The 27,317-nt window shown below is 39.0% G+C and overlaps 1 protein-coding gene across 1 annotated transcript; it reads right to left on the bottom strand.

The window, feature by feature from the left end:
- Positions 1-1,224: 1,224 nt before the first annotated feature.
- LOC113046884 (double C2-like domain-containing protein alpha) lies at positions 1,225-27,120 on the bottom strand. Its single transcript, XM_026207965.1, has 11 exons — positions 26,643-27,120; positions 18,941-19,260; positions 17,679-17,758; positions 17,426-17,500; positions 16,203-16,312; positions 15,274-15,400; positions 13,273-13,332; positions 4,858-5,042; positions 3,992-4,073; positions 2,764-2,860; positions 1,225-1,789 (listed from the first exon to the last, which is right to left on the bottom strand). Exons 2-11 carry the CDS (start codon positions 19,254-19,256, stop codon positions 1,653-1,655), a joined length of 1,269 nt encoding a protein of 422 aa, XP_026063750.1. The 5' UTR covers positions 19,257-19,260; positions 26,643-27,120; the 3' UTR covers positions 1,225-1,652.
- Positions 27,121-27,317: the final 197 nt, after the last annotated feature.

The following is a 27,317-nucleotide window of genomic DNA, read 5'->3' as shown; positions in this document are numbered from 1 at the left end:
GCCTACTAGAGGGCCTCAGGAAACATTTAATGGGTCACCAAATGACTTAAAATTATGTAAAACAGGCCAAATCAAGCATCAAAATAAGCCAAGCAGCTAAAAATCAAGATATTTCTTAATTTCATTCACCCCACAACATTATAACTCAGTGGGTATTTTTATAATAAATAAAGACTTTTATATAATAACTTTTTTAGTTTTGCCAAGATCTAAAATGCTTTATCAATTATGTGAGCACATGATATAATCAAACACACCTAATCAAACTCATCTCCAAGACTTGAAATGGTTGTGTCAGATAAGGGAGGCATCCAAAATGTTTGTTGCTGGGGATTCGTCCAGACAGGGCCAGGCTGCATGATGATGCCCCGGTCCAGATACAGTGACACTGACACTTTTACCTCACTGTGATCTGCTGTTAAGTGGCCATCTAATTACCATTTACTCATTGAACACATAATCAACCAGATGCATCTCGAAGAACCACAGAATCAGTGCAGTGGTTTTTCACAGTAGGAAAGGCTGATATTATCTTGATTTAGAATCCCATTCAGAGAGCATCTTATTGTTTATTGGTGTTAGGATTCAGATGAAGTGTGCTTATATGTTGGTGGTGTGCCATGAGGATATATGTTCTGCATGCTGGAGCGATTGCGAATTCTTAAGTGGTTTCTAAGCTCGCTTCGAGAAGATGCAGGAAAATGACGCACATCTTAAAGAGCAATGCATTTCAAATGTATTTCCAATTTGTACATAAGCACTTATAGTAGTGTAAACCACAAACCCTCAAGAATACAGCACTTTTTTTTTTGGTACAAAACAACCAGACGACACACACGCGGACGCATGCAGACGCACTCCAGATAGTCTTAGTATACGGCACATATAAACATTTGATTCCAAAAATATATCAAGTTATTAACCTACGCGATATCAAATTGTAGCATGTCCATAAAACCCCCTTTTAAATAAAAGTAACAACTGGAAATTATAAACTGCCAAATTTGAGACCTTGGAAAACACAGTTGGTGCAAAGTAAAAAAAAAAAAAAAAAAAAGATGTAAACACTGCATCATGCTACAAAATGGAAAGTCTATTTGTTAGCAGTACACAGAAACCTGCTCCTGATGAAACTGTGTTTGCTTCAAATATGATTGACAACATTTGAGAGGACAGGCCCTTAAGGACCTTCCCATGTTATCATGGCGGTACCATGTGTTTATCACTTTGATGCATTAATGGCAGGCAGTTTTCATGCACCCCCGTATATTGTTAAAGTTGCGCTGTCTGCAAGCATTACGAAAGCACTGAACATTAAAATACATTGTAACCAAAAAAGAGAATTGTGCTACACGAGATTTCATTAGAGTAAAATACACTTCAACGTTACAAAATGTGTAGAAAACGTGCAGCAATGAGAGTGTGAGAGAGAATTGGGTGAAAGGGGCGGGGACTCGCTTTGAGTGACATCAAGTCAGAAGCCGACTGGTGGCCCATCCTCCACTCTCCTTTTAAACATCACAAAGTGTGTAATTTACTTCCAACATCTTGGCCCCTACTTAGCTCATATAATTATCTCCATGTCCACCTCATATCAATCGAATCCATTAACCTATCATGACTGATTTCCTCGTTCCTGGCAGGAGTCTTCCTCAATCGTGGCAGGTTGTCTGAGGCAGCTCATTGGCCAGAATGTGCCAGCGCTCCACCCTTTGACCCTTATTCCTCAAGCAGTCCATCCAGTGGCGAAGAGCATCTCCTTGGACCTGACAGCTCAGACACACGCCACCTGCCATTCAAGAGTATAGGAGTTGAGTGTAGATACATAAGTCTTAATATCAAGGATGGATGAATGTTTTCAGAATGAAAAAGTACTGCGTCTACTGCTGGTATATACTGAATACTGCCTCCCTCGTGTGTGGAACAGAACATTACGCAGTCATTAACATATCAAACAGTTGTGCATGTTTAAATCAGCAAATGTATGCAGTAATCATCTAGAAAATATTGCATGTCATATGGGATGCACGTCTTATCAGAAATATAGCAGCTGATAATAGAGATTTTCTTTGGAATATAATAAAGATTTTTTTAAACAGATATTTTAAAATAATTCATTAAATAGAAGTCATCTTATTTTTTTGTATTTAATGTTACATGCTCATTCTCTCTATATTTACATTTAGATTACCTTTTGCTTTCATGTTTAATCTTACAAAATAAAAAACAATATTTAATATCACAGTCTCAGTGACCATTAAATTTCACACTGTAGATTATAATGTGCAATTTAAGTAATGTATTACAATATTGTAGTATGTAAGGTATTTGTTTTTCCATTAGCATAAAAGTCTAAATTCTTAACATTAAAATAAATAGAACTGCATTATTAATGGAGTTTTTTTTTTTTGCATTGTTGCATTTGGATTGTTGCAGTTTTTTTTTTTTTCGAAGTTGAACATACAGTGCATTCTAAAAATGCAGCACTCGTGCAAGACAGTAAAAGAGACACAATGGTCAAACACGTCTGTCTCACGTCTGTTAATGTGACACTGAGGTTAGGAGAATGATGTCACAAGGTGTGTTATTTTAACTTGAGTTGCGCAATATGGTGAAAACTAGCGCAATGCTCGTAGATGATTGTCTAGTCCCTTAAAAGATAAACATGGAAATGCAGTGCAGTGAACGCAACAAAAATGTTATTTGTGAATTCCCCCATAGTGGGTTGCAAAAAAAAAGTTCATTATAACTGCATGCTCTCACCTATGAAATCGTTAGATCTTCCCAGATCATAGTCCCATACTGTGACCTCCAGTGTCTTATGGACCAGTTCGGATAGAGAGATCTCATAGAAGAACTCCTGTGGGTGGTAAAATATGATGTGGATTATCGCGGCTTATCATTTCAACAGTTTAATTAATTTTCAGAAGAATAATTTGAAGGACGATGCCTCCGGTGCTCATTTGATCAACCCTTTGGCCAAAGCCCAAAATGTTATTTATTCCCTGTCACTTTTGATTTCCCCTCATTCATTTCAAAGGACATTTCTAAACACCGAAAGATCTCAATATGCATCATCCTGACAGCTCCGAAGCTACCTGGGGAATGACCAAAATACTAAACCCCATGAAAAGTTTCTTCAAAAACTAATTTCCAGAAACAATTGACATTTAGTAGTTCAGTCAACAGATGTTGTCGTCTGCGGTTTCACACCCACTGACTGAAGCCTGGCGTGTGCTTGAATAAAGGGAAATACATTTAAGCAATAGAAAGCCAATACATTTTAAATGGAGGCTGCTTTCTGGGGTCTTTGAGTTAAATCATGCTGGGATCGCGGGGATCAAACCACTGGACCTTCCTCTTCTGACCTCTAACCATCCCTCCCACCTGAGCCAAAGACAGCCACAAATGTTCACACAGTTCATAAAAACAAACTGAAGCACTTTCTAAATATAATGCGTTCAGGAGCGCTGTTGCTCCTGCCTCTTATTCCTCCCAGGAATTCTCAGCACCCTCATGAACGGTCTTGATATGATATGATAGCACGGTTTTGCTGAGCGGGGCTCCTGTGGAGCAGGGGGCAGACCTGCTTTCAAGCAGACCGGAGTGAGCAGCCTTCAGTCGGATCCAAGGAGTAATTATACGGCCAATCTGGGTATGTATTACTTCTGAGTGAATGGAAACAAAACACTTAGCCTTACTGGTGATCGCATGCCGCCCACATGACAGAGAGAGCGTGAGACAGACGGGAAGGAGGACAAGGACAAAAAGAGAAACGGAGGACATGACTTAAATGAGAAACGTACAACATGGTGATGAAAGACAAACGTGCGTTTAGGTGGAGGTCTTCTGGGAATGTGAAGTGAGCAAGGACGCAGCGCAAACAGATATTGGACCAGACATCTCATTAACACTCAAAACGCTCGTGAGGCGCACATCTAATGAAATGAGCGTGCCGCACTCTCTGCCAGTTTGTCGAACACATCCATACCTCATTGAATTCTGGGTTAAGGGTCTTTTTAATCACTGCCGTTTTGTGTTTGGATTTCTTCTTCACATCTGGCTTCAGGTATCTGGAAAGAGAACGGCAGATGGAAGAACAAAGTGAGGGCCAGCCGGACGGTGGGAGAGCAGGAGATTAAAACAAGTGGCAGCGCCCGTCGCAAGCGTACGAAACGGACTCCGGACATATTCACACCAAGCTGTTTGCTGTTCGGCTTTTGCGGCTGACATCCCACCAGCTTCCATAAAAATTTTATTTGCTTTATGCACTGCTGTTAACTCTCAGCCACCCTCCCCCAAGACACACAGTTAGAATATGGCTTTGATCCTGAGGAAAAGAGAGAATGTGTATGTGTGTGTGTTTGTGAAAGGAACGGAAGAGAGGGAGAGGGAGAGAGAGAGAGAGAGAGAGGGAGAGAGGGAGAGAGAGAGTGACTGGAAGGGACGGGAGCGTGGGTGGGGGTCCTGTCTGTTCTTATGCCATTTTGCCTGGGGAGGAAGAACTGTTTGGGAGTGTTTATTTTAATACATGATGTGAGAAGAATACTGAGAGATTAGAGGGGGGCACAAATGAGAGCGTGAGAAGCAGAGACACATCAGAGGAAAGACGTAGGACATGCAGAGATTTTTTTAGCCTTATAATAGGCTGCTATCCATTTCTTTTTCTCTCTCGTTTTACCATTTCTCCTACTGGCTCTCCACCTCTGAGAACTGTTCATGTCACCTCCCTTCCAAACCGGAGTTCTTTTTGCTTTGCCCTTTTTATTTTGGGGCTTTTTCCCCCCACCTGGATCCCTAGCAAATGTCTTTTCGCTGCATGTCTGTGCTTTCTCAGTGTTGGAGCAGATATCTCACATTTTCACATAGGGATCTGAGAAGCCGTTGACATCCATGGCTGCCAGATGGGCACAGCGTAGCACTCCGACGTACAGGCCCCCTCGCCGGCCTTCTGCTTCACCCTCTACAGGTGGGGGCAGGAACTGCAGCGAGAGCAACAGGCGGCCCCTCTCTTCCAAACTGGTCAGCTGTTCGTTCTCCCACTGTAAGAGAGCAAATGAACGTTAGGTCCAGAAATGTAACTAGATCAGGCATTTCCTGAAGGAAATACAAGGGGTTGCATGCGCATATGAAATTCCAAATCACGCCTTGTTTACACTCAAGAATCAACACAGTCACTGTGGTGGAAAGAAAACTATATAGGATACACACACAGATGGAAGACGAGCCCAAACAGAATTTTGTATGCATATAGTTGTAAGAAAGAAGAATAATCACATCTCAGTATGCAATTATTTTGATGACACAATTGCTTGTTGGACACATTTGAACATTCTTTCAATTGAAGTCAATGGAAGATTTTCAACTTTACTATTGAGCTGTCTCAGAATATCAAGAACACATTTTTGCCACTGAGGTTGATCTATTAAACATTAAGGGACTGATTATTCAATTTCCTGTTTACAGGTTTCAAAAGTTAAGATATTTAATGACAGAATAACTCTGTTCATTAGAACAGGACCAGTATCCTTCTGAACTGGTATGATTTTTTTTGTTATAAATCAATTTTTTCAACGAATCTTTGTGCATTTTGTTGCCTTGGAGCGAGTGGGAAAACTATAAAAATGGCCGACTCTCAGGGGTGGTGCACTTACTACAGGACTAGAGAGCACCCTTCAATTTCCTAAAATATAAAGAGTTTTATAGAAGGAAATGCCAGTTATTGCAAGGCAGAAAATGAAAAATAATGTTATGGTTTTAGGTATAGGCTGAAGTTTAAGCCTTAAATGATGTGCATAAGAAATGCTCAATCACTTCTTGTTTACAATCAGAACCAACACAGTCACTGTGTGGTAGAAAGGCATGGAATCAGAATTTGTGTGCAAATAGTTGTAACAAAGTAGACTCAGCACATTTCAGTAATGCAAAAATTATCTTATGGAGGAAAACATACTTGTTTACATTTTAACATTGTATCAATGGAAGATTTTCTAACTTGAGCTGCGTCTCACTATGCTCACTAGAATATCAGTATATCATATACAAATTTGGACAGTAGAAATGGCATTGATCTACTTGGTCTTACATTTACATTTATCCATTTAGCAGACGCTTTTATCTAAAGCGACTTACAGTGCATTGAGGCTATACTTATATATATCTTTTATCAGTATGTATCTACTAAACATTGGGGCATGTTTACATGGTTTCAAATGATATTTATGGAAAACTTGCAAATATGCTTTTGGTATGATAATTTTGATATCAATTTTGACTGCTATATGGGATTACTGGGACAGACTGCCTAGGGTATAGTCCACTTACTACTGGACTAGGGAGCCTTCATTTTTCTGTGAAAACAATAATAAAACCAAAATGAAAAAAATAGCTCATCTAAGATTGGTTCATGCTACATTAAGTTTAATACTTAAGGTCAAAAGTTTAGAACAAACCCAGCCTGGAATATGACTACAGTGCTGTCTTGCAAGCATTGTAATAAATCGTCTATATCAAAAGTGACTGTGTAGGAGACTCTGTAAACGAAATACAACTCAACCAATGACAAGGACTCCCTCAGGGTAAAGTCTGATAATGTTCACATGTAGAATAATTATAAACAGTTGGTTATGCATGTAATGATGTTAGTGTAATGTGACATCAATGCAGTAGGCTCATTCTTAAATGATGGCAATCTGTAGTTTTTTCATTCACACCCTGTGCAAGATTTCCATAAGTAAAAAAACGAATGTTGATTCTAACACGGGAGAAGGTTTGATCTAGTCTTAAAATGGAAAATCCTTATTTAAACTCTTGTAGTCTTCTGCGAATGCTCTATGATGACATGTGTGATTCAGACTCATCTTCTAGCACACACAGAGACAGTCATTTATCATTCTCTCTTCCTGGTCTGTTTAGGCTTAGCTCAGCTTCAGTGGCTTTCAAGGGGGAAAGCGGGAAGATCTAAGCACAGCCTCTTCAGGATTTTGTGAGATATGGAGACTTAATGAGACATAATTGTCTGATTTGGTGCAATGCTTATACACACACACACACACCACACATTAGTAAGGCTTGAGAGACACTTATTTGAATGCACATTAATAATGCATGCAGAGGATGCTCAAGTGTGACTCTGAATATTCAGTGCTTACACTGCGAGAGCAATATTTACATGAAATATTCGATAATCCATCTGTACGGATTACACACGTTCATTTTTATTAGTTGTCTCGGCTAGGAGACATAAAAGAGTGTAATGGGGAAGATCAGAGCTTAGACATGCAGAGATTGAGAGGAAGCACAATAAAGAGCATAGCAACGTGTGTCATTTCCGTTATAAACTACAGTTTCATGTCTGCAAGTACAAAAATATTAGATAAAATATGAAACTATTTTTTTTACGATGTTAATCATTTTCGTACCTTTTTATCTTCACATAATATCCCAATTAAGTGAACACACTGTTCAATTGAAATTAATTCACTTTGATCTGAGCAGGTGCTGCTATTTTTGCCAGGTCCCTGTGCGGTCGCACTAATGAAAAACTGGCAGTTTATTATGAATTTTTTTTTTTTTAAGTGTTTCTTTATTTTTCTCTCTATAATTAAAGTCATTTTAAGAAACATGCTGGATTTTCTTGTATCCTCAGTTTAATTTATATATATATATATATATATATATATATATATATATATATATATATATATATATATATATAGTCATATCATCCCCCTTAATGTGACATCATTTTGGGGGGAAAACAACAGCACAAACTCCCTCACTAAAAAGAACTAACCTCTTATTTATTTCCATCCCGTCGATACGTGCTGTTGTGCAAGTAATTATACATGTTAAGGGAGTTTACTATTAGACCCTTTCACTCAGATACTTCTTTAAATATAGGCATTTACTTTACATTTTTATTAAAGTTACAGAGCTCTAAAAGTAGCGCATATAGGAATATATTTAATCTAATGGGATATCACATTCAACATTATTGGAAATGATTTCTCAGGCATTTATGAGGAAAGTGTAATACCTTTGCATATGAAAATTCACATAGAGAGCAGTAAGCTGTATATCTGTCTTTCATACTCTCTTCCTGCCTTAAGCCATCCCTCTCTCTCTCTCTCTCTTTCTCTTTCTCTTTGTCTCTCTCTCTCTCTCTCTCTCTCTCTCTGTCTCTCCTCAGCAACCAGCAAAAGGACAGGATCAATAGGGTAATCATCACAGTGTCTCTCTCCCTGTTTGTTCTTATAAAAAGAGCCTTGTTATTTCTAGTTCTTTACCTTGCACTTTGAAAGTCATCTTAAAGCCCATCTAGCACATTGTTTGTACGTGTGTGAAAGTGTGTGTCTGTGCCGGGGTTGCGGGTGAGTTTGCCCATTAGTGAGACTCATGCCAAGCCAAACCTGTTTGCTGGCAAATGTGATGTTTCATTAATGTAATTGTGTGGAGACAGATACAGATAGTGTGTGTGTGTGTGTGTGTGTGTGTGTGAGCGAGACAGAGCTGGACTGAGTGAAAGTTGCATTGCCAGACCTTCATTAATTTAACAGTGAGGAGACACGGACAGATAGTGGGCAGACAGAGGGGCGACCCCTGCGTTATAAACAGACAACTCATAATGCAAACAGCGAGGAGAGCAGCCCAGCTGTCTAATGCTCAGGAGACAGACAAAATAGCCGCACATATAATTCCCTGCCGCATGAGGTCAACTACACTAAGAACCGCCACTTACGGTCCGCTGCAATTGTTGTGGTTTCCCACTCGTGTATTTGTACGTTTGCTGGAAGGCACATAAATATGCAATGTTAAGATAAAAATGCATACTTCAGGGGAGAAGAATGGATTTCCTTTCCACTATTTGCATAAATATGAAATGTTAGGTATGATAAAGGTGTTTTAGGGCGTAGGTTTCATTTTGACATTGTTGGAGACATAAAAGCAACCCCCATCCATTTTTGCTTTTACAGTTGACTTCTGACCACAATTTCACGTCATGTAACGTGTTTATTTATGGTAGCCGACACACTCATAACTGACAAAGAGAGTTTTTATGCCAGTATGTCACCTAAGTACAGTTTGGTTATGTAAAGCTACTATTTAGTTTTATACACTTCATGATAGAATATCTAAACATACATTCATAATTAAATAAATATGTTTTTCAGGCTGAGACACTAAGGTTTTTAATATTAACTTCAGTCAATCAATTCAAATAATTAAAGAGTAACTAAAAACAATAAAGAGGCAGTTTAACAGAGACTGATTAATAGCGCTCAATAACAGGGGGCTTCTTAATGGCACAGACCTCACTTTATTGTAATATTATAAATTAATTGGATCAATCATTATTCTGAGTGAAAACATGCCTCGGGTCTCTAACTGTAGTAATGCACATCTAAACAGCACAGTCTTATTTCAGTGTTGCCTTTAGCACCAGTTACAGTGTTTAGTTAAAGCTAAAGAAGGACAATTTTATTGTTATGAACTGTGCATGTATGTTTTAAACACTTATGTTGTCAAGTAATTTGCACAACCACTTGTTTTTGCCATCTAAGATCGATCATTCTTAAAAAAAAAATCATTTCTCAGATCTGTTCACTGATAATCTTTTTGCTACTTTCAACGACTTTATATCTAAATATAATTGACACACTACAGACTGATTCGGGTATTTCCAGCTTCGTCATTTTGTAAGATCTTTCCCCCAATTGCCAGGAAAATCCCTGCTTGAGAGTTGACCTTATCTCTTCTATCTATCTCATGTTGCTTTCATCTAAATCTTCATCTCTCTTATGTTTGAAGTCGAGATGGGAGAAAGAGTTAGAGCTCAGTGTTTCTCAAGCGCTCTGGTCTGAGGCTCTTCTAGAGTTAATTCTATTCTGCTTGTGCCAGGTTAAATCAGATTCAGTTAAAGGTTTTGCACCGAACCAGCTTTACCAAAGCTAGACTTCATAAATTGTCTCCAGACTTTTGTATCAGATGCTCCTTTTCTCCCGCTGACCATGTTCATACATTTTTCAGTTGCCCTAAATTGGCGTCATACTGGGCTTCCTTTTTTTCTTTTCTTTCGAGGGCTTTACATATTTCTCTCCCTCCATGTCCTGCGGTGTGTCTGTGTTTACTTCTACTCTTTCGAAACAACGAGCAGATGTTATTGCATCTGCCTCCCTGGTTACTAGAAGATGCATTTTGCTACATTGGAAGTGTCCGACTCCACCCCCATCTAACTCTTGGTAAAAAGATCTCATGCCATTCATTTCTCCAGAAAAAGTGAAGTACACTATTCAGGTACAAAACTTGCAACCCTGTTCTACATTCTTCTGACCTCACTAGATTGTGATTGAGTTTGTTCAGTGTCTAAATGTTTACATTTATCTCCAGCAGAGCATGGTTGTGTGTTTGCATGCATGTATATTCTGTATGTTTAATAGTTTTTTTTCTTTTTCCTTTCCCTTTCTTTCTTCTCTTATTTGAAGACATACGTTATTATATATTTTTCATAAATTATTACATTTATCTCATATAGTATTATTGTAGATAATCCAGTTTCTTGTCAATCCTTCTGAGGAGTTTATGGATGGTGGAGGCCAATTTAATGTTTTTGTTTGGGTCTGGATTCACTTTATTCAGTGGGGTTAATATAAAAATAATGCAGACAGTTTCCTCTTCACTGTATTGTTCTGTGTTATATACCTGTCTGTGTGATAATACAACACGTGGAATAAGAAAAGTATTGCTAGGGACAATTCAGCAGTCACTGGATATCTCTAGATAGACGGACATGTCTCTAGCATCCCTACTGAATTGAGGATAATCAAGTCTATTGTAGCTCAATAAGTCCACTAAAATGCAAACATCATATAATAACATTTGGGGTTTTTCCTTGAAAATCTATGTGGAACAAATTAGCCACAAAGAAGCAGATGGTGGCCTAGCAATGGCTTTCCACTGCAAGATTCTGCGACTAATTAAAATGCCAGTGGCATTTCTGAATGGGATAAATTAGTTTAGCATGGTTTAAATGTTGTAGCTTGAATTGCTTGAGCTTTTGTCTGCTGTGCTCCATGAGGTTTCACACTAATGACCCCCTGTCATGCAGACTCACTAATGATAATGAGGGGGTGTATCCAGCAGGTAAACAGGTGCGCAGTGAGGCTGGGAACACGCACACACATATCAGCGCTAGCACAGCTTTCATATTCAGATTAGCGTGATTAGCAGGCAGATGGCGTGGCACCAGTCACCAGAATCTGTATGTATGCCAGTCATGACACCAAATCAAAAGCTTTAAATAAACATAGTGACTCTTGTGCTATAAACTCTGCTGTGACTTTGCCATCCTTCCTTTGGGGCATGTTCTCCGTTTTCTTCCTCCACCTTGTTTTTTTTTCTACTTCTGTTTACATTTCCAGTTTTTAGTTGTATTCAACTGTTATTTTTTTAAAGGAATATTCATTCTATAAATGAAAAGACTGTTGTCATATTTTTCTTCATGATTTTCCAAACCTCTATGATGTCTTCTTTCTGTAGAACACGAGGAAACTATTTAGCAGAATGTCCAAGCTTCTCTTTTCAATAATATTGTACTGAATGTAATGTACAGAAAAGTTACCGGCTGCAGCTTTAACGACTCTCAGTCAGTCAAAAAAGCCCTCTATAGCTCATCTAATAGCATTTAATTTAATTTCAAATGCAATAGATTTTCATTTAATAGCACTTAACATGATATTAAGTGGCCTGAAAACGTTATTGTAAGTTCATCCCCAACTATTATTATTTAAGGTTTATTAATTTCATAATAAGCAGTCTTGTTAAAATTCACAAGGCCAGGGCCTGTTATGCAGAAGATTTTCAGTTTCAGTTTGTTCCTTAAACAAAGTTATTGAATGGTTTCAAAAGATTTCACCTGCATTAAAACCTTGCCTTACATCCCTTTTGTTTCCTACAGAAGACAGAAATTCCGATTTTGAATGGCATGAGATTGCACAAATAATTTATTTATTTTTTGCTGTAAAATGATGTAATTTTTGGGTGAACTGTCCCTTTAACATAATGTAATTTCAAAGCAGCCTCTGAACCATCACTGTCTCTGTGATCCCTCGAAGCAGTTCAGCAGTTTTCCCCTGTCAGTTCTAGTTCTCTTCCTCCAGAGACCTGTGAGTGTGTTGTCTGTCACTCATCCAGCACCCTCTGTCCATTCATAACCCCGTAACCTCTCGCTCCACTTTCTTCATCTTCCCTATGTATGCCGTCTGTGGCTTTCTCCTCTCTTTTTTCCCCCCACATAATCTCTCCACTTCCTTTGAAAATGTTATTATTCTGGTCTCCAGAAATCGCTGCTGCTTTCAGGCGGGCGGCAAAATGTCCTGCCGCCTCTGTCCTTCCAAATTGACCATTTATCGGTTTATTAATGAAAGAAATGTGAAACGGAGTGAGAGATGAATACGAAATATGTGTTTCAAGCAATAATCAAATGAATGAACGCGCCATCACAGTCTGTAAGTGGGAATCCTAATGTGTCTAGGGTCCGTTTATGCGCTTTTCAGTACTGTTATGTCACCTAATTAATATTCATGAGCCAGGCTGATGAGCTCTATAATGTGTTCCCCCAGTTTCCAGCTTGTTTCTGCGTCTCTGGTTAAATCAGAAGAAATGGATCTCAATTCTCTCTCTATGTGCCTCACATTTCAGCAGCGTCTGTCATGAAATTGTCAACACTGGGCACTGGCAGCGTAAGTGCTGTACAACACCAAGTTAAATAGAACAAATTGTATCTCATCTCTCTGGAGGCCACAGTGCCTTTCGGATAATCTTCTCCGTCATTTATGAATGCCACATTTGTTCTTGTTGACAGATATACAGCTTTAAACACGGAAATGCACAAATAGTACATCCACACGCCTGCCCTTTCCTTAGCCGACCCCATCCTTCGCTCGTAATCCTCCTTGTGTCCTTTTTATTTTCTGGTATTTCTCATCGTGGGGCGCCTAGCATGTTGAGAACAATTTTGGACGGTAATGAAAATGCTAATCGATTTCTTCCGTTCCCACTTGTGTTTAATGTTCTTATTGAAATGCAGATGAGGTTAGATCCCAATGTGAAAACATTTGAGTGAGAGAGAGCATTAATCAGCAGGCAATTATCAGATTGCAATATTTAAAACGTCATTGTTAACTTGCGTCCGGAAATGTCAGTGCTTTGTTTAATTGTCTTTTTTGCTGGGAGAGAGGCAGGGTAAAAACAGGCGGGTTTGGGGTAGAGTACCTCTCGTAGGTAACAGGACATCCCTCGCAGTGCTGCTCCCATGGCTGTAGGAGAGGGAAACTGGCCGAGACAGAGAGAAAGGAGACAGAGATGAAGTGAGCAGAGAGCCTCTGTGTGTATTTGTCACTGGCTACATTCATACAGTCAGTGGTTTACACTGATAACAGATGTGACTCTCAAATTGCCTTGTTCATACAACAGACCAATCACAGCATCTGACTTTTCCTTACTGATTTTCAGTGCCACTTTAGAAAATGTCTATTTCACATTATTTGTATTGTTTTATTTTTGTACGGTGAATTATTTTCTCATCCAAGGTTTTTTTTTTTTTGATGTTTTTATTGAGCACCAACCATACAAAGTGTACACAATGTGAAACAGTACTTATAAATATGAAACGGTGCTCTGCTCATATTTCGTCCCCTTGGAATTATAAGGTTATATCTGCATTCCAAGTAGTTTTGAGATTTTGAGCTTCAAAGTTTTTGGATTCCATTCGACTGTATAGATACAACTTTGATGATTATTTAAATAAAAAGTCCAAAAATGTACAGAACGTTAAAAAATCTTTCACATAATATAAATAAGTTGTCACTGAATAAGAATATGTGAATAACTCATTTTTGACAAAAATATCAGATAGAACCTTATAATTCCAAGGGGACGATTTTTTCCATACTCCCCCTCACCTCCCCACAACACACCATCCCTATCCCCTACATGGGATCCCACCCTGATGCCCCCTGCTCCTGGATGACAAACACAAATAAAAAAAAAAAGGAAAATAAAATAAGAAAAATTTTAAATAAATATACAAATATTTTAAACCAACAGTCTGCTAGCTTTGAACATGACCAAAACATGTGAATGAAGTCTGCAGGAGATTGGTTGCAATCCTATTTCTGATCGGGGTTTACTTCGAGAAGCGTGTCTACCAAAGTCTCTGGGGGGAGATTTGGAAAATGGGGGTAATTTCTTTGCACAAAATGCCTAATTTGAAAGAAGCGGAAAAAGGTGCGCAGATGGAAGTTGAAATTTGGCTGACAGGTCGGTGGAAGACATAAAGGTACCATTGTCATAGAGGTCTTTGATTGCCATGATACCTCTGTCAGTCCAGAGATGAAAGACAGAATCAATAATAGATGGTTTGAAACTATGATTGTGGGATACTGGGGCGTGGATAGAGGGATGCTTCAGGCCAAAATGCTTTTTGAATTGCATCCATATTTTAAGCGATTGAATGACTACAGGGTTAACGCTAATGTCATTAGCTGACATCCACTTTTTTTTTTGAGGAGGCGCTACCTCCCTTGCCTCCTCAGAGGAAATGCCCCTATGAGCGAATAACCAAAATCAAGCTCCTTCTCTAATCTCACAATAGCTGCGACTTCCTTAAACCTATTTAAGTAAACAATAAAGATGGCGCTGTTTGTAACCCGGGAAGGCCTTATCACAATTGACATGTTACTTAATAAACACGTCGAGTCGAGATGCAAGTTCATCCATCAATTCTAAATTAACCAGCAGCAACTTGGAATGCATTTTATTTTTAGCTAAGTGTACGGCGCAGCATTTAGGTCGTGCCCAAACTGCAAAATTGATAAAAGTAGCTTTGATGAAAGACAGATCTTGATGAAAGCTATGTTAATGTGCATCTCTTAAATTTCATATAATCAGCTTTTCATCAGCAATTAATTTATACAATAAATCTATCTATCTATCTATCTATCTATCTATCTATCTATCTATCTATCTATCTATCTATCTATCTATCTATCTATCTATCTATCTATCTATCTATCTTTCTATCTATCTATCTATCTATCTATCTATCTATCTATCTACAGTATTAACTGGTGAAGATTAGCTAGAGCAAGCTTATATTAATTACATTCAGATCAGTCGTTGATCACAGTGATGTAGCATTAACGTCAGGTACGGTACTCTTCTCACAGACTCAAACTGATTATGTGTGTGTGTGTGTGTGTGTGTGTGTCTTACAGGTGGAGGATGTTCTAAACAGGTGTAGAAACGTTTCGTCTGGTCTGGTTTCACTCGTCGCAGGGCCACGCGAGACTCTCCAATAAACTCATTGTGAGTCAGTTTATCCTCATCGCACACCGATAACCTGAGAGAAACAACAGCATAAAAAAGAAAGTGAGAGAGTTATTCAATTATACTGGAAGGAGGGCAAAGAGAAACATGAAAGTTGTAAATTTAGTGTGGGCGAAAGTGATAAAAAGGCAATAAAAAGATCTTCCGCAGAGCATCAAGAGCTGGAAATGGCTCAGACAGAAATGTATATTTATGAATGGGATTAGGATGATATTTTTGGCTCTGACAGTTTGGTCGAAAGTAAGCGCCTGCTCTTTTTTTTCAAAGGTTTGCTTGCATGTTTGCGGATTCGGCTCCCTCCTCTGCTCCTGTACTCTCCCTTGGAGATAAACGGCTAAATGACTTTTCTCTGACTACTGTCACCCCGGGCAAGTTTGGAAACACCAGCAGTCCTACTCCCAGTTTGCCAGGGGACACTGTTCATTTATATCACGAGCACAGAGGTAATTTTTCTGTGGATAATCGCAGGATGAACCCGAGTGCTACAGCAGTCACTCACTTATGGCCAGGTTCTTTGGAGATGATGGGGCTGAGGAGTGCCTTTCAGCACTGCAATAATATTCAGCCTAAATATAAATGCCGACTTTCCAAGGCGCGCACAGGAGTAAGTGTACCCAGAAACGTGATCATTCCTGAAGGTCCATAAGTGACAGGAAGGTCTGCTAAGCAGGCACACTTTCTCTCACACAGCTACTGATATACAGGCTACTGTCAAAGCACTGCTCTCGGAGATCGCAATATCCAGAATAGATTCACAGCCCACTTTGAGTCACCCATAAAGAGATATTCAAGAATGCACAGATGTCTTCACTAACCTCAGAGTCTTCCTGAGCATGTCCTCCTCTGTGATGCCAATGTAAGTGAGAGTCTCATTCCAAACAGGATTTAGAGAATTACGGACCGTTTTGGTTTTCAGTTTATTAGCCTGTGGGTGTAAAACACTTTGAATAAATGAATAAATAAAGATCGAAGATTATATCTTAATATCTTAATCCTATAACACACACACACACACACATTAAATATGGGGTCAATAGGATTTAGACATTTTGTATGATATTCTTATACAGTAGGGACACATTAAATTGATTAAAAGTAAAGACATGAATAATCAAATAAATGCTGTTCTTTCAAATAACGGTGTTCTATTCATCAAATCCTGAAGAAAGTATCATGGCTTAATAAAAATATTAAGGTATGAATCAACATTCATAATGAAAAATATCATACTTTAGCACTAAATCAAGGTTATTTCTGAAGGATCATGTGCCACTAAATCAAATAAATGCAGCCTTGTTAAGCAAAAGAGACTTCTTTCAAACACAGTTAAAAATCTTATATAAATGCAATAAAACATTTTGAGCAGTAGTTGTTTCTGAAATAAAAGTAGTAGATAGTTCAGAGGCACTTAGCATATAATCACTTTGCCACGTTTCTTCATTTCGATCAAATTTTCATAAATGAAAACCTAATATGATTTAATATTATTTCAAATAATATTTGGAAAGTCCCCTCTAAATTATGTTTTTGGCTAGACTCCTTAATGCCACTGAAGGCAATTTCTGGGAGAGTTTGGGGAGCGTGCTTTTCTGTTCCAGCATGATAATACAGTACACAAAGCAAGATCTATAATGAAATGGTGTAGAAAAACGTGACAGGCACAAAGCCCAGACCCGGCTCCCAATGAGCACTACTGGGATGAATCAGTCAGGCCCCATCACCCAACATCAATGCCTCTCTGGTGCTCTTGTGTCTGAATGAGAGCAAATCCCAGCATCCCATCCCAAGATCATCTCTCTATTAATTCCCATAGTTTTGAGAGTAAATGTTCAACAAGCACATACAGTATGGGTTTGTTTTTTGGGCATCCATGTATTTTTGGCCATATAATGTATAAAGAGGACACTTATATAAAATTAGGTCATATGAATCAAAGTATATGAGTCATTTGAGTCATATGAGTCATGTTTTTTTTTTTTTTTTTTTTTTGGATGAAACAACAATTGCAATTGAATTGCTCCAAACAGGACTTGCTCACCTTACATGCTCCTGGTAGAAGATGAAGTTTGACGTAAGGGTCTGACAAGCCATTAAAATCCATAGGTTTCAAGCCCTACACCACAAAGCAAACAATTTATTAGACCAGATCTGCTGAATAAAAAGAAACACCAGTATGGAGCTCTGTTGACGTGAAACAAACTGCTAAAGGGTAAATGACCTGCAGGTTCTGGAGTGAGTCATGAATAGGTGTGAGTGTGTAGTGAACTGCAGAGGTGTGAGGCAGACGTTACCTTGGCTCTGATGATGGTACAGTGGAGTGAACTGGTCGCTCTCTCATACCTCAGTTCAAATTCTAACGTCCCTAGTGCAGCTACACAATAATAGGAATGATAGTATAAATGTTAATTACATCTATACCATACAACCTGACAGAAAGCAGATTAAACACTCCATTATGCAGTGCAATTATGAAGCATGCATGTCTGACAGATGGTAAGATGGATAGCAACATTGCAAATTGCAATATTAAGCCTGTGCAATTGATTTTGCCAACGCAAAGCATAGGCTTAATATTGCACAATTATCAGCAAAATAATTCACTTTAAATTTTTGCCAGGCAGTCAACAGCAACAGTTTAAATAAGGTAAAATGACAAACAAAATACCTTGCTATGTTCAATAGCTATGTATTCCTTTAAGGCGTATATCAGTTAGGATGTTCATTTGTGTAGAGAAATTACAGTATGGATTTAAAACAATAAATTACCTAATAATATTACATTCCACCCCTAACTTCTAAAATGTTAATGTGACCTGATCCATCGTTGTTTTGTCCTCAAAGCCATTTTGAGTTGTCTCCACTTTCTATTCCGAACATAACTTGTTTTTTGAGAACAAAGAAAAAAAAAACGTGTTTTTTGACATAACTTTATTTATTTAAGATTTATTTTAACAGACACTACGGATAACAGGTAAAATTATAATTTAAAATACAGTTTTAATCGTCAATATTTTTCTATAGTATATTATGATTTTACGATTAGTTTTTATCTGAAGTCCTAAATAACAAGCAGCATTGGTCATTGAATTACTTCCCTGATGTAAATGTACCGTCAGGAGACATACTGCATTGTTGTGTTAATGTCTTTAGTTTCCACGGTTGATTTCCACGGCTATTACTTGGAAAAATCATACTAAAGTAGTCTGTTACATCAAATTAGTGAGCGTCAAAATTCATTTATTGTTTAAATCTTATGTATTTTCATTGTGTACATTGTATATTTCATTAGAATTATTTGTTATATGAATTAATGTTTTTTTTTATTTTATTTTTAAAGATGCTGCAGAGGGTGTCATCAAATCCCGACTGTGTCCACAACACATGGTCTCTCAGAACTCCCATTATGCACTCACATGTGACTCACACATGATTCTACTTTCATGATATACCTTACAGTTACAGTTGTGTATTGATGTGTGACTAAAGAGCTTCCCTCTGATGGTGTGTGTAATCCTCCTTTTGGTAGTTAAGCGCACAATATGTCATAACTTACTGCTGTCATCGCTGTCTGAACTGCAGATGTCCACCGATGTCTCAATGCTGCTTGCTGCTGACAGAGTCCCACCCCCTCCTCTGGCCCCGGCCTGCAGAGGGGACAAGAGACTCCTGCTCGTTCCTCCAGAGGCCCCAACCCCCGGGCTGGGAGCCAATGGAGAAGCAGGGTTAGGAGAGATAGGCTCAGCGGTCGGGGAGAGTCGAGGGAAATAGGCAGAGATCTGTCTAATTGGTCGTATGGGGCCGGGACAGACGTCTATGGCCATGTGTTCCTGGATGGAGATGGTGAGCTTTTTTCCCTTTCGCACCGTCATAGAGCTAAAGCAGAGAAATAGAGTGTTATTTTGACACTTATTAGACGTTCGATAATTCAAAAATGACTTCAAGTACATAGACAATTCCACCAGAGCCACCTGCGGTACAGGGATAGTTCACTCAAATATGATAATTGTGCCTTCAAACCTAATAGACTACTAGATATTCTACAGTGGAATTCAAAGAGGTCCAAAACAACACTGGATCCCAGTGACTTTCATTGAATTGGCAAAAATAAAAATATATATAAAAAAATAAATAATTTTTGTTCTACAGAAGGAAGTCAGTCGTACAGATTTGGCACGGTGAGTAAATGAAATTGCCTGTATGTGCAAAAAAACAATAACAAAGATGGCATGCAGCACACTGTCATATGGAAGTGAACATGGAGGCCACTGAAGTCAACATTTACACCTTGATTTATAAGGTGATGTGCTCCAGAAGCCAGCGAATTTGTGCATGCATGCAATAAGGGGGACGTTTTCCTTCTATAGTTTTCCCTCAAGTTTTTCTTTTATGTAGCTGTAACTATAATACTTATGAGTTCTAGCACCTCGCTGTATCTTCATTGATTACCCTCGCAGCTTTCTTCCAAAATAATCAAGTAACCCTAAGAACTATCGGTTTGCTAAATCTTCGGAGTGACTCCAGTAAGCACAGAATTTTTTGTTTTTGTTTAAAAGCTCGTAGAACTAGAAGACTCATCATTAGTTAAAAAAAAAAATCTACCCTTGACAAAAAGTAGTCTTTGATCATATTTTCAAATGCAAAACCCAGTTGAAGTTTTTTAACATTTTATTAATAGTGCGTATTCTATTCCCATCGTCTGAACGAAGCTTAAGTGACTTGCTCAAGGTCACATGGTGATCGGCTCAGGGATTTACCTGTGAACTTGCTGTTAAGAGACAAAATTCATAACCATCAAACTTCCCACACTTATGCTACGTTCCAGGCAGCCCATAACCGGTGTTTTTCCAACCTTCTTCCCGTGAAAGTGCACTGGAATGGCAGTCAAACCCATGACTTCCCCCGTGAACTCGGACTAGATCGATGAACTCCCAGAACCACATTCCACATGGCAGTCTCTGGATAATATTGCCTACAGATGCAGTGTTCATAGAGGTGGTACAAGGTGAGACATATACTTTAGGACAATATAACGTTACAGTAAAATTAATAATCTAGCTACAATTCCAAGCGCTGAGGTAGTTTGACGTGACTTGCCTGGAATGCTACAAAGTCGTGAGTCGTGGTTTATACAGTTCAACAGCAAATTCAAAGCAGTTTCCTGGTAATAGATGTTCATGTAGATCACCACAGCACAGCAGAAACTCACTATGCAGATCTTTAGGGCACTTGCATTCCCAGAAATTGATTCAGTCCTACATTCTAAATGCCATATCACCCTGGAGCCCAAGACCGGTTGCCCACTGAAGCTAAGTGGGGCTGATCCTGGTCAGTACCTGGATGGGAGACCTCCTGAGAAAACTAGGTTGCTGCTGGAAGAGGTGCTAGTGATGCCAGCAGGGGGTGCTCACCCTGAGGTCTGTGTGGGTCCTAGCACCCCAGTGTAGTGATGGGGACACTATTCTGTCAACAAACACCATCCCTCGGATGAGACGTTAAATCGAGGTCCTGACTCTCTGTGGTCATTAAAAATCTCAGGATGTCTTTCGAAAAGAGTAGAGGTGTGACCTTGGCTCCCTGGCTAAATTCGCCCATTGGCCTCTGACCAGCATGGCCTCCTAACAATCCCCATATCTGCTGATTGGCTTCATCACTCGGTCTCCTCTTCAGTAAGCTGGTGTGTGTTGTGGGCGTTCTGGCTCAATATGGCTGCCGTTGCATCATCCAGGTGAATGCTGCACACTAGAGGTGGATTAGGAGATACCCCCTGACTATGTAAAGCGCTATATAAATGTAAGGAATTATTATTCTTCACTGTATGTTAAGGTCATAGAGTTTGAACTAAAGATCCTTCTTGAGAGATCAAGGAAATGTAACATACAGAAGCTGCAGATATTTCCTGGAGGATTCCCTAGAGACCTATGTTAGAAACCAGAACCAAAGATCTCTTTGTTGAGCTTTACTTGATAAGTTTATACATTAAACAGACACAATTAAACAGAAGAATCACAAGCTTGTTGTAGAGTGGAACTGCAGACTACAGCACAAGAGCAATAGGCTAGAGGCTGTGAGCATGAGTAGGTACGGAGCGGTGAGGAAAGAGTGCAGCTGGAGGTTCAGTGTTGAAGGAGAGTAGGCGTTTGGATGCTGCGGCTTAAGAAGTTTGTGCTGAGCTCTAGCTTTAAGAACTCGCCATCTAAGCCCTGCTCTGATTTATTTAGAAGTCGTGAGCAAAAATCTATGCTTGAAGCCAGAAGCAGTGCTTGGCCGATTTCCTCTTCCCTGAAGGCTTCCTCAGTCTTATTCAGTGTAAATTGGAACCGCTGTTAAGCCTTTGTGGTTTCCTTTCTAAATTAAAGTACTTGTTCCAGAGACTTGTCCTCTAAACAGCCTTGTTTGTTGTTGTTGTTTGTTTTGACAGACTGTCAGCTCTGCATTTGATCTGTAATACCTCTACACTCTAAAAAAACGCTGGGTTAAATTCAACCCAGCGCTGGGTAAAATATGGACAAACCCAGTAATTGGGTTGTTTTCAACCAACAGTTGGGTTGAATATTTAACCCAACATTCTGTGCAGTAACTCACCTGCTGGGTCAAAACAACCCAATCGCTGGGTTTGTCCATATTTTACCCAGCATTTTTTTAGAGTGTAGAGACTGAGATGAATTGACCTGCTTTGTCAAAACTGTTTTTGAAATCCCAGACCTGCGTGCCGCAGAACACTTTAAATTCCAACATCCTTTTCTCGCCCCTCAACGTGAGGCGGGCTGCAAAACAGTGCGGCAGTTAAGGTTTGTCAACTCCACTAAACGCTTGGCATAAAGCACCACTGAGAACCACAAATGGAGTAGACCACAGAATATTAGTTTTAAGGGTTACTGAGCTAGAACGAGGAGAGGGTGGGAAATGGGTTTAGAGAAAACGAGTGTGTAATTTGATAAGATTAGACAGAGAGAATGCACTTTTGACTTATTCGTGGTTCTAGCCAAAACGTCTTGTTTCTGAGGGCACATTTCATATGCAAATAAAGCTCCCCTGAGAATGTTTCGGGGCGTTTGCAGCTAATCCCAGCAGAAATTATGAAGAATTTCAATCAGGGAGGATAATTTTGGACTGTGGTGGCACCATGGAACAGTTAGCACCATTGTTAAGGTGTGACAACCTGGAACTTCATCCTGGTCCCTGTGATAGGTCCCCAATTGAATGGGAATTTCAGATGTTTTAATGCCATGAACCCCCAGTTTTGATGGTCCCCTTCTTAAACCCTTCTTAAAAGGCAAGTGCAGATATGTATTATCATGTCTAGTACATTTATTTATCTATCATATTTTAATAATAATTTTACCATTAATATTTATTAAGATAAGTAATATATTAAAAATAAATAAATTTCTAATTTTATTCAGCAAGGCTACATTAAATTGATCAAATTTGACCGTGAAGACCCTAAAGATTTTTAATTAAAATAAATGTTGAACTTCAGTGAATAAAAAAAAAACTTACGTTAAAAAAAAGTTAAAGAAGCAACAGTAACAAATAATTTATATTTCAAATAAATTCTGTTCTAACGTTCTATTCATCAAAGTATCCAAAGTATCTAGTTTTGAACATTGAAAATATAAGTATTATGAAGACAGGAGTAGTGGCTGCTGAAAATTCAGCTTTGGATCACAGGAATAAATTGAACTTTAAAATATATTAAAATAGAAAATGAAACTACTGAGTTATTCACTTTGTTGAGCATAAGAGACATCAAAAATAAAATACAAAAACCTACCGACGTCAAAGATTTAAATGGTTTTGTAAATAAAACATGAATTTTTTTTATGAATATTTTAATAATATTAATATTTAAAGTGTTTAACAGTATTTTAGTTTTTTTGTCAGTATTTTTTGTTAAAAAAACATGGCACATTTGGACAGAGTGGAAGAGAGGATCAGAGAGACATTCATAGCTGCAGTTTCAAGAGAAGGAAGAATGCATGGGACAAATACTCATACATAGCTGACCTTTAAGGTAATTCTGGCCCATTTGGCCAAAAGCGCATCATTACATGCCACAGCACTGATTTCTACTTGTCAATCCATCAGTGTGTCCACTGTTTTGACAGGCATCATGGCTGTGGCCACGGTGGTGGCAGGTAAGTAGTCATAATGGCATCGGTGCAGCGCGGCTAATGAGATCATGACACATGGACGCTAACAAGATTAGCGATTAGCACAGTACCTCACGCCAAGCAGAATATTTTTTCAGCCTTCAAATCAAATCTCTTCCCACCACCTGCTGTACATAATAATATGTGTCCATGGTGGTTTATGAAGCCGGTTTGTTTCATTATTTATTTAAACATTTTCAATGATTTGCAATTCACTTGCGACGACTGAAACCTAAGGAGTGTTTTTCAGCTCTCAGACTGAGGGAAATGTCAATTTACATCTAAAATCATTATATGATAAAACAAGATTTCGGAAGAAATGATACGTCCGCACTAGAACAAATCTGAATAATAATGTAATTCTTATCAACTGAATGTGATTGTATCTTATATTTTTTTCATCTTCAGAGGTAACTGTGTGAGCTCATTTCAATTCAAAAGTGATGTGAATGTCTTTCAGAAACGACCAAGCCAGCGGCGAATTAGAATGTAATCTAATTTACATAGACTTTATGTGTGCTTCTCCTGGCAGAGAACTATAGACCTCATTCCTAGCATCTTTTGAGAAATCTAGTCTTTAAGCAGTGTTTTAACAAACCAAATATCTATTGAAGTCAATCTAGGACTAAGTTAGCTCTCATGCTAGCACTGTTGTTTTTACATCATTAATAAAAACAAATACAAACTTGCTGAAAGTTGCATGCACAACACTGTCGTGGCAGCACACATATTCTCTTGCCTCCCGCTTGCATTATAAACTGTACGCATTGCGCACTAGCCCACTAACTCTGTGAGTGCAGTCACAAAATAAATGAATGTCAGCACTTGAGATTGGATCACAGCAAGACATGAAGAGGCTGTTGAGAAGACGCCTCGGAGTGGGGGGTGGGATGAGGGAGTGAGAGGAAGTAATGAAGAGAGATATTCCAGTACTGTAAATTACTGACATGTTTGGCAGTGTGTTGTCACAGTACATTATGACACTGTTGGCACTTGTAGCCAAACTCACATCATGGAACACAATGGCGAGATGGGATTTGGACTGCTGACAACACGCTCGCTAGCTGATTAAATTAACTAGCTGAATAAGCTGCACAATACTTTAATTGTGTAACTGACACATGAATCTGGTCATACAAACCTGTTTCGCTCTCATTTACTCTTTTCTATCAGTCCTTAGAATTCTTGTTGGGTTCTCTGCTGCTTCTGCCTGGAGGCTAAATCTACGTCTCTCTCTCTGTCAGTCTGTTTATATGTCTGTCTAACTATCTATCTATCTGTCTCTTTCTCCATCCATCTATCGTTATAAGAAGTAGTCCTTTTCTTCATGTGTATCTTTGTCTAGTGACACTTTGGATCAGGGAACACATATGAACTATTAACTGCCCCCCCCCCCCCAAAAAAAAACTTAATTACTGATAATTATTAAAAGTAAGGTCGTGCAGAATAGACTAATAAACTGCCAAAATGAAAATAATATATGCATGCTCATGAGCAACTAGTAAATTCCTTAAAGTGCCCCTATTATGCCATTTTTAAGGTTGCTAATATTGTTTTATTAGTCTCCTAAAACAGGTTTACATGCATGCAAGGTCAAAAAAGATTCTAGTTTTCTCACAAACTATATTTAATTTGACCTCATTTGTAAATAAAAGACTCGTGTGAAGCAGTTCAAAGAATCCCTCCTTTCTGTGAACCCTCACTGCTGTGATTGGTCAGATGGCGCAGTCCTTTGTGATTGGTCCAGAGCTGTAGAGAGCTTGGCTCTGGATTGGTCTACTGCGTACAGCGCGTGTCGGAAACGAAACACCAATTGCAATGACAGAATGACAGTCCTGGACACTTTTCAATACATAGAAAAGATGGTATGGATAGTTTACCAATTCGAGCCGGGCTCTGATGATGAACCTGTTGATCGACCAGAGACAACATTGATTCACTAGCACGACTGGAGCAGGATATTTCTCAGAGGCAAGTGTCAAGTGTTGACAAGGTTTCGGTAATTATTAGATGAGATCTAATAATTTTACTCTCACAGGATATATACAGTGTCTTCTCGAAATGATGTTAACCGCACAGAAATGGTACTGTGTTTGTGGGCAGGCAAGCTGGTGACCTAAAACGTGGGCGGACATTATGCAAATGTGTTTCTTCATGACGTAGAGCCGCAACAGAATATGATTCAAATTCCTGACGACTCGTTTCGGCGATTGCGAGCTGACTCTTTTTTGACAGACAATAACTTTATCTATCGTTTACTGTCGGCTTCACAACTTTGCCGATATATTATCCATTTATCCATCTATCTATCTATCTATCTATCTATCTATCCATCAATCCATCTATCTAATTCTGTCTGTCTGTCTGTCTCTGAACTCTCACTTATGTCTCATCAGAGGTATCATGTACTCTTTTATTCACACGAGATCAGTGGTCCTGATGAGAAGCACATCATCGTTTCACAGTCAGTCAGTGTGTCATTCAGACACTGATGGATTACCAGATTGAGCGAGAGAGAGAGAGAGAGAGCGGTTCACATCACATGCATTCCACAAGAGCTTCAAAAAAGCAATGCATGCACAGTATCTCATATCACAGTGTGACCAGGTGTCAGATTATTCATATCTCTTCCTGCTCTGTGCCAGAGTGAAGTAAATTCTCCCCATTCAAAGTTAAGATTATGCTAAATCAAAACAACAAATGAGAGTTGAGGGGTGGAGGGGAGGTGAGAGAGAAACAGGAAGACAGCGAAAAGGTTAATGTGCACGCATACATGAGTAGATTAATACTTCACGCACAATGAGAGCATGTTGTGGAGGCTCACGCACGCGGACAAAAGGAGAGGTTAAGGGGACCAGCGGTAAACAGGTAGAGGGAACTTTATGTTAATTGCATTTCCAAATACTAGAAAGCACGTTAACACAGCAAGAAGGGGTTAACAATGAATTGACTAATTACCGGAGAGACAGAAAGGGTGGGAGGGGTTTGCAAAGAGAGGGACAAACAAATAAAGCAATAAACAAGGAAATGCCGGCAGATTAAATTACATAACAGGTACTAGGAAGTTACAGGCATAGATAAATGAGCAGGATTTTCTCTTACCTTTGATTGTGTGAGTGTGAAATACTCCCTCATAAACAAGTGAATTCCAAAGCACAGGGGTCTGCACTAACAGGTGGTGCAAGAGAAAGAGATAGAGGAAGGGAAAGAGAGAGAGAGGGAGAGAGGAGAGGAGGGGGAGGGAGAGAGAGAGAGAGGGAGAGAGAGTGAAGAGGAGGAGGAGGACAAGAGCCCAAGAGGAGTGAGAGTGTAGCATAACATCAGAGAATCTATAGGATTACACATGCAGAAATGTGAAGAAGAGGAGGAGGATGAAGGATTTGGGAGAGAGGGAGGGAAGGATGGAGGGATGGGAGGAGGAGAGATTTGTTAGAATGCGTCATGACAGGAGAAACAGTGGGATGGATGGAAGAGGAAAGATGAAGTGTGTTTGGACTGAGCCACATGTGCTACAATTTCACTTGCACGATGGCTAATTCCATTTCCTGTGGGCATGTTTTCTGTTTGTTGTTGTAGTCTCTCTCTCTCGCTCGCTCTCGCTCTCTTTCTCTCTCTGTCAGTGTGCAGTGTGTTTGCGATATTATTTTAGTCTACATGCATTAATCTCTGCTGTCAACATTAATAAGCAGGGCTTTTTATTACTGACTGTATGAAGGATTAGAATTACCATAAAGGGATAGTTAACCTAAAAAATATTAATTTTGTCACCATTTACTC

The sequence above is a fragment of the Carassius auratus genome, chromosome 28 (assembly GCF_003368295.1).
Source record: "Carassius auratus strain Wakin chromosome 28, ASM336829v1, whole genome shotgun sequence".
In the NCBI taxonomy this organism is placed as follows: Eukaryota; Metazoa; Chordata; class Actinopteri; order Cypriniformes; family Cyprinidae; genus Carassius; species Carassius auratus.
The sequence above is the reverse complement of the archived record's forward strand: the minus strand, read 5'-3'. Positions and strand labels throughout refer to the sequence as shown.

Excerpts from the sequence above, each read along its gene's own strand:
- LOC113046884 (XM_026207965.1), bottom strand. The coding sequence starts at position 19,256 with ATGACGGTGCGAAAGGGAAAAAAGCTCACCATCTCCATCCAGGAACAC. Across the intron at positions 17,501-17,678 it reads GTACCATCATCAGAGCCAAG|GGCTTGAAACCTATGGATTT; the intron begins GTAACGTCTGCC and ends TTTGTGGTGTAG. Across the intron at positions 2,861-3,991 it reads TTAACCCAGAATTCAATGAG|GAGTTCTTCTATGAGATCTC; the intron begins GTATGGATGTGT and ends TACCACCCACAG.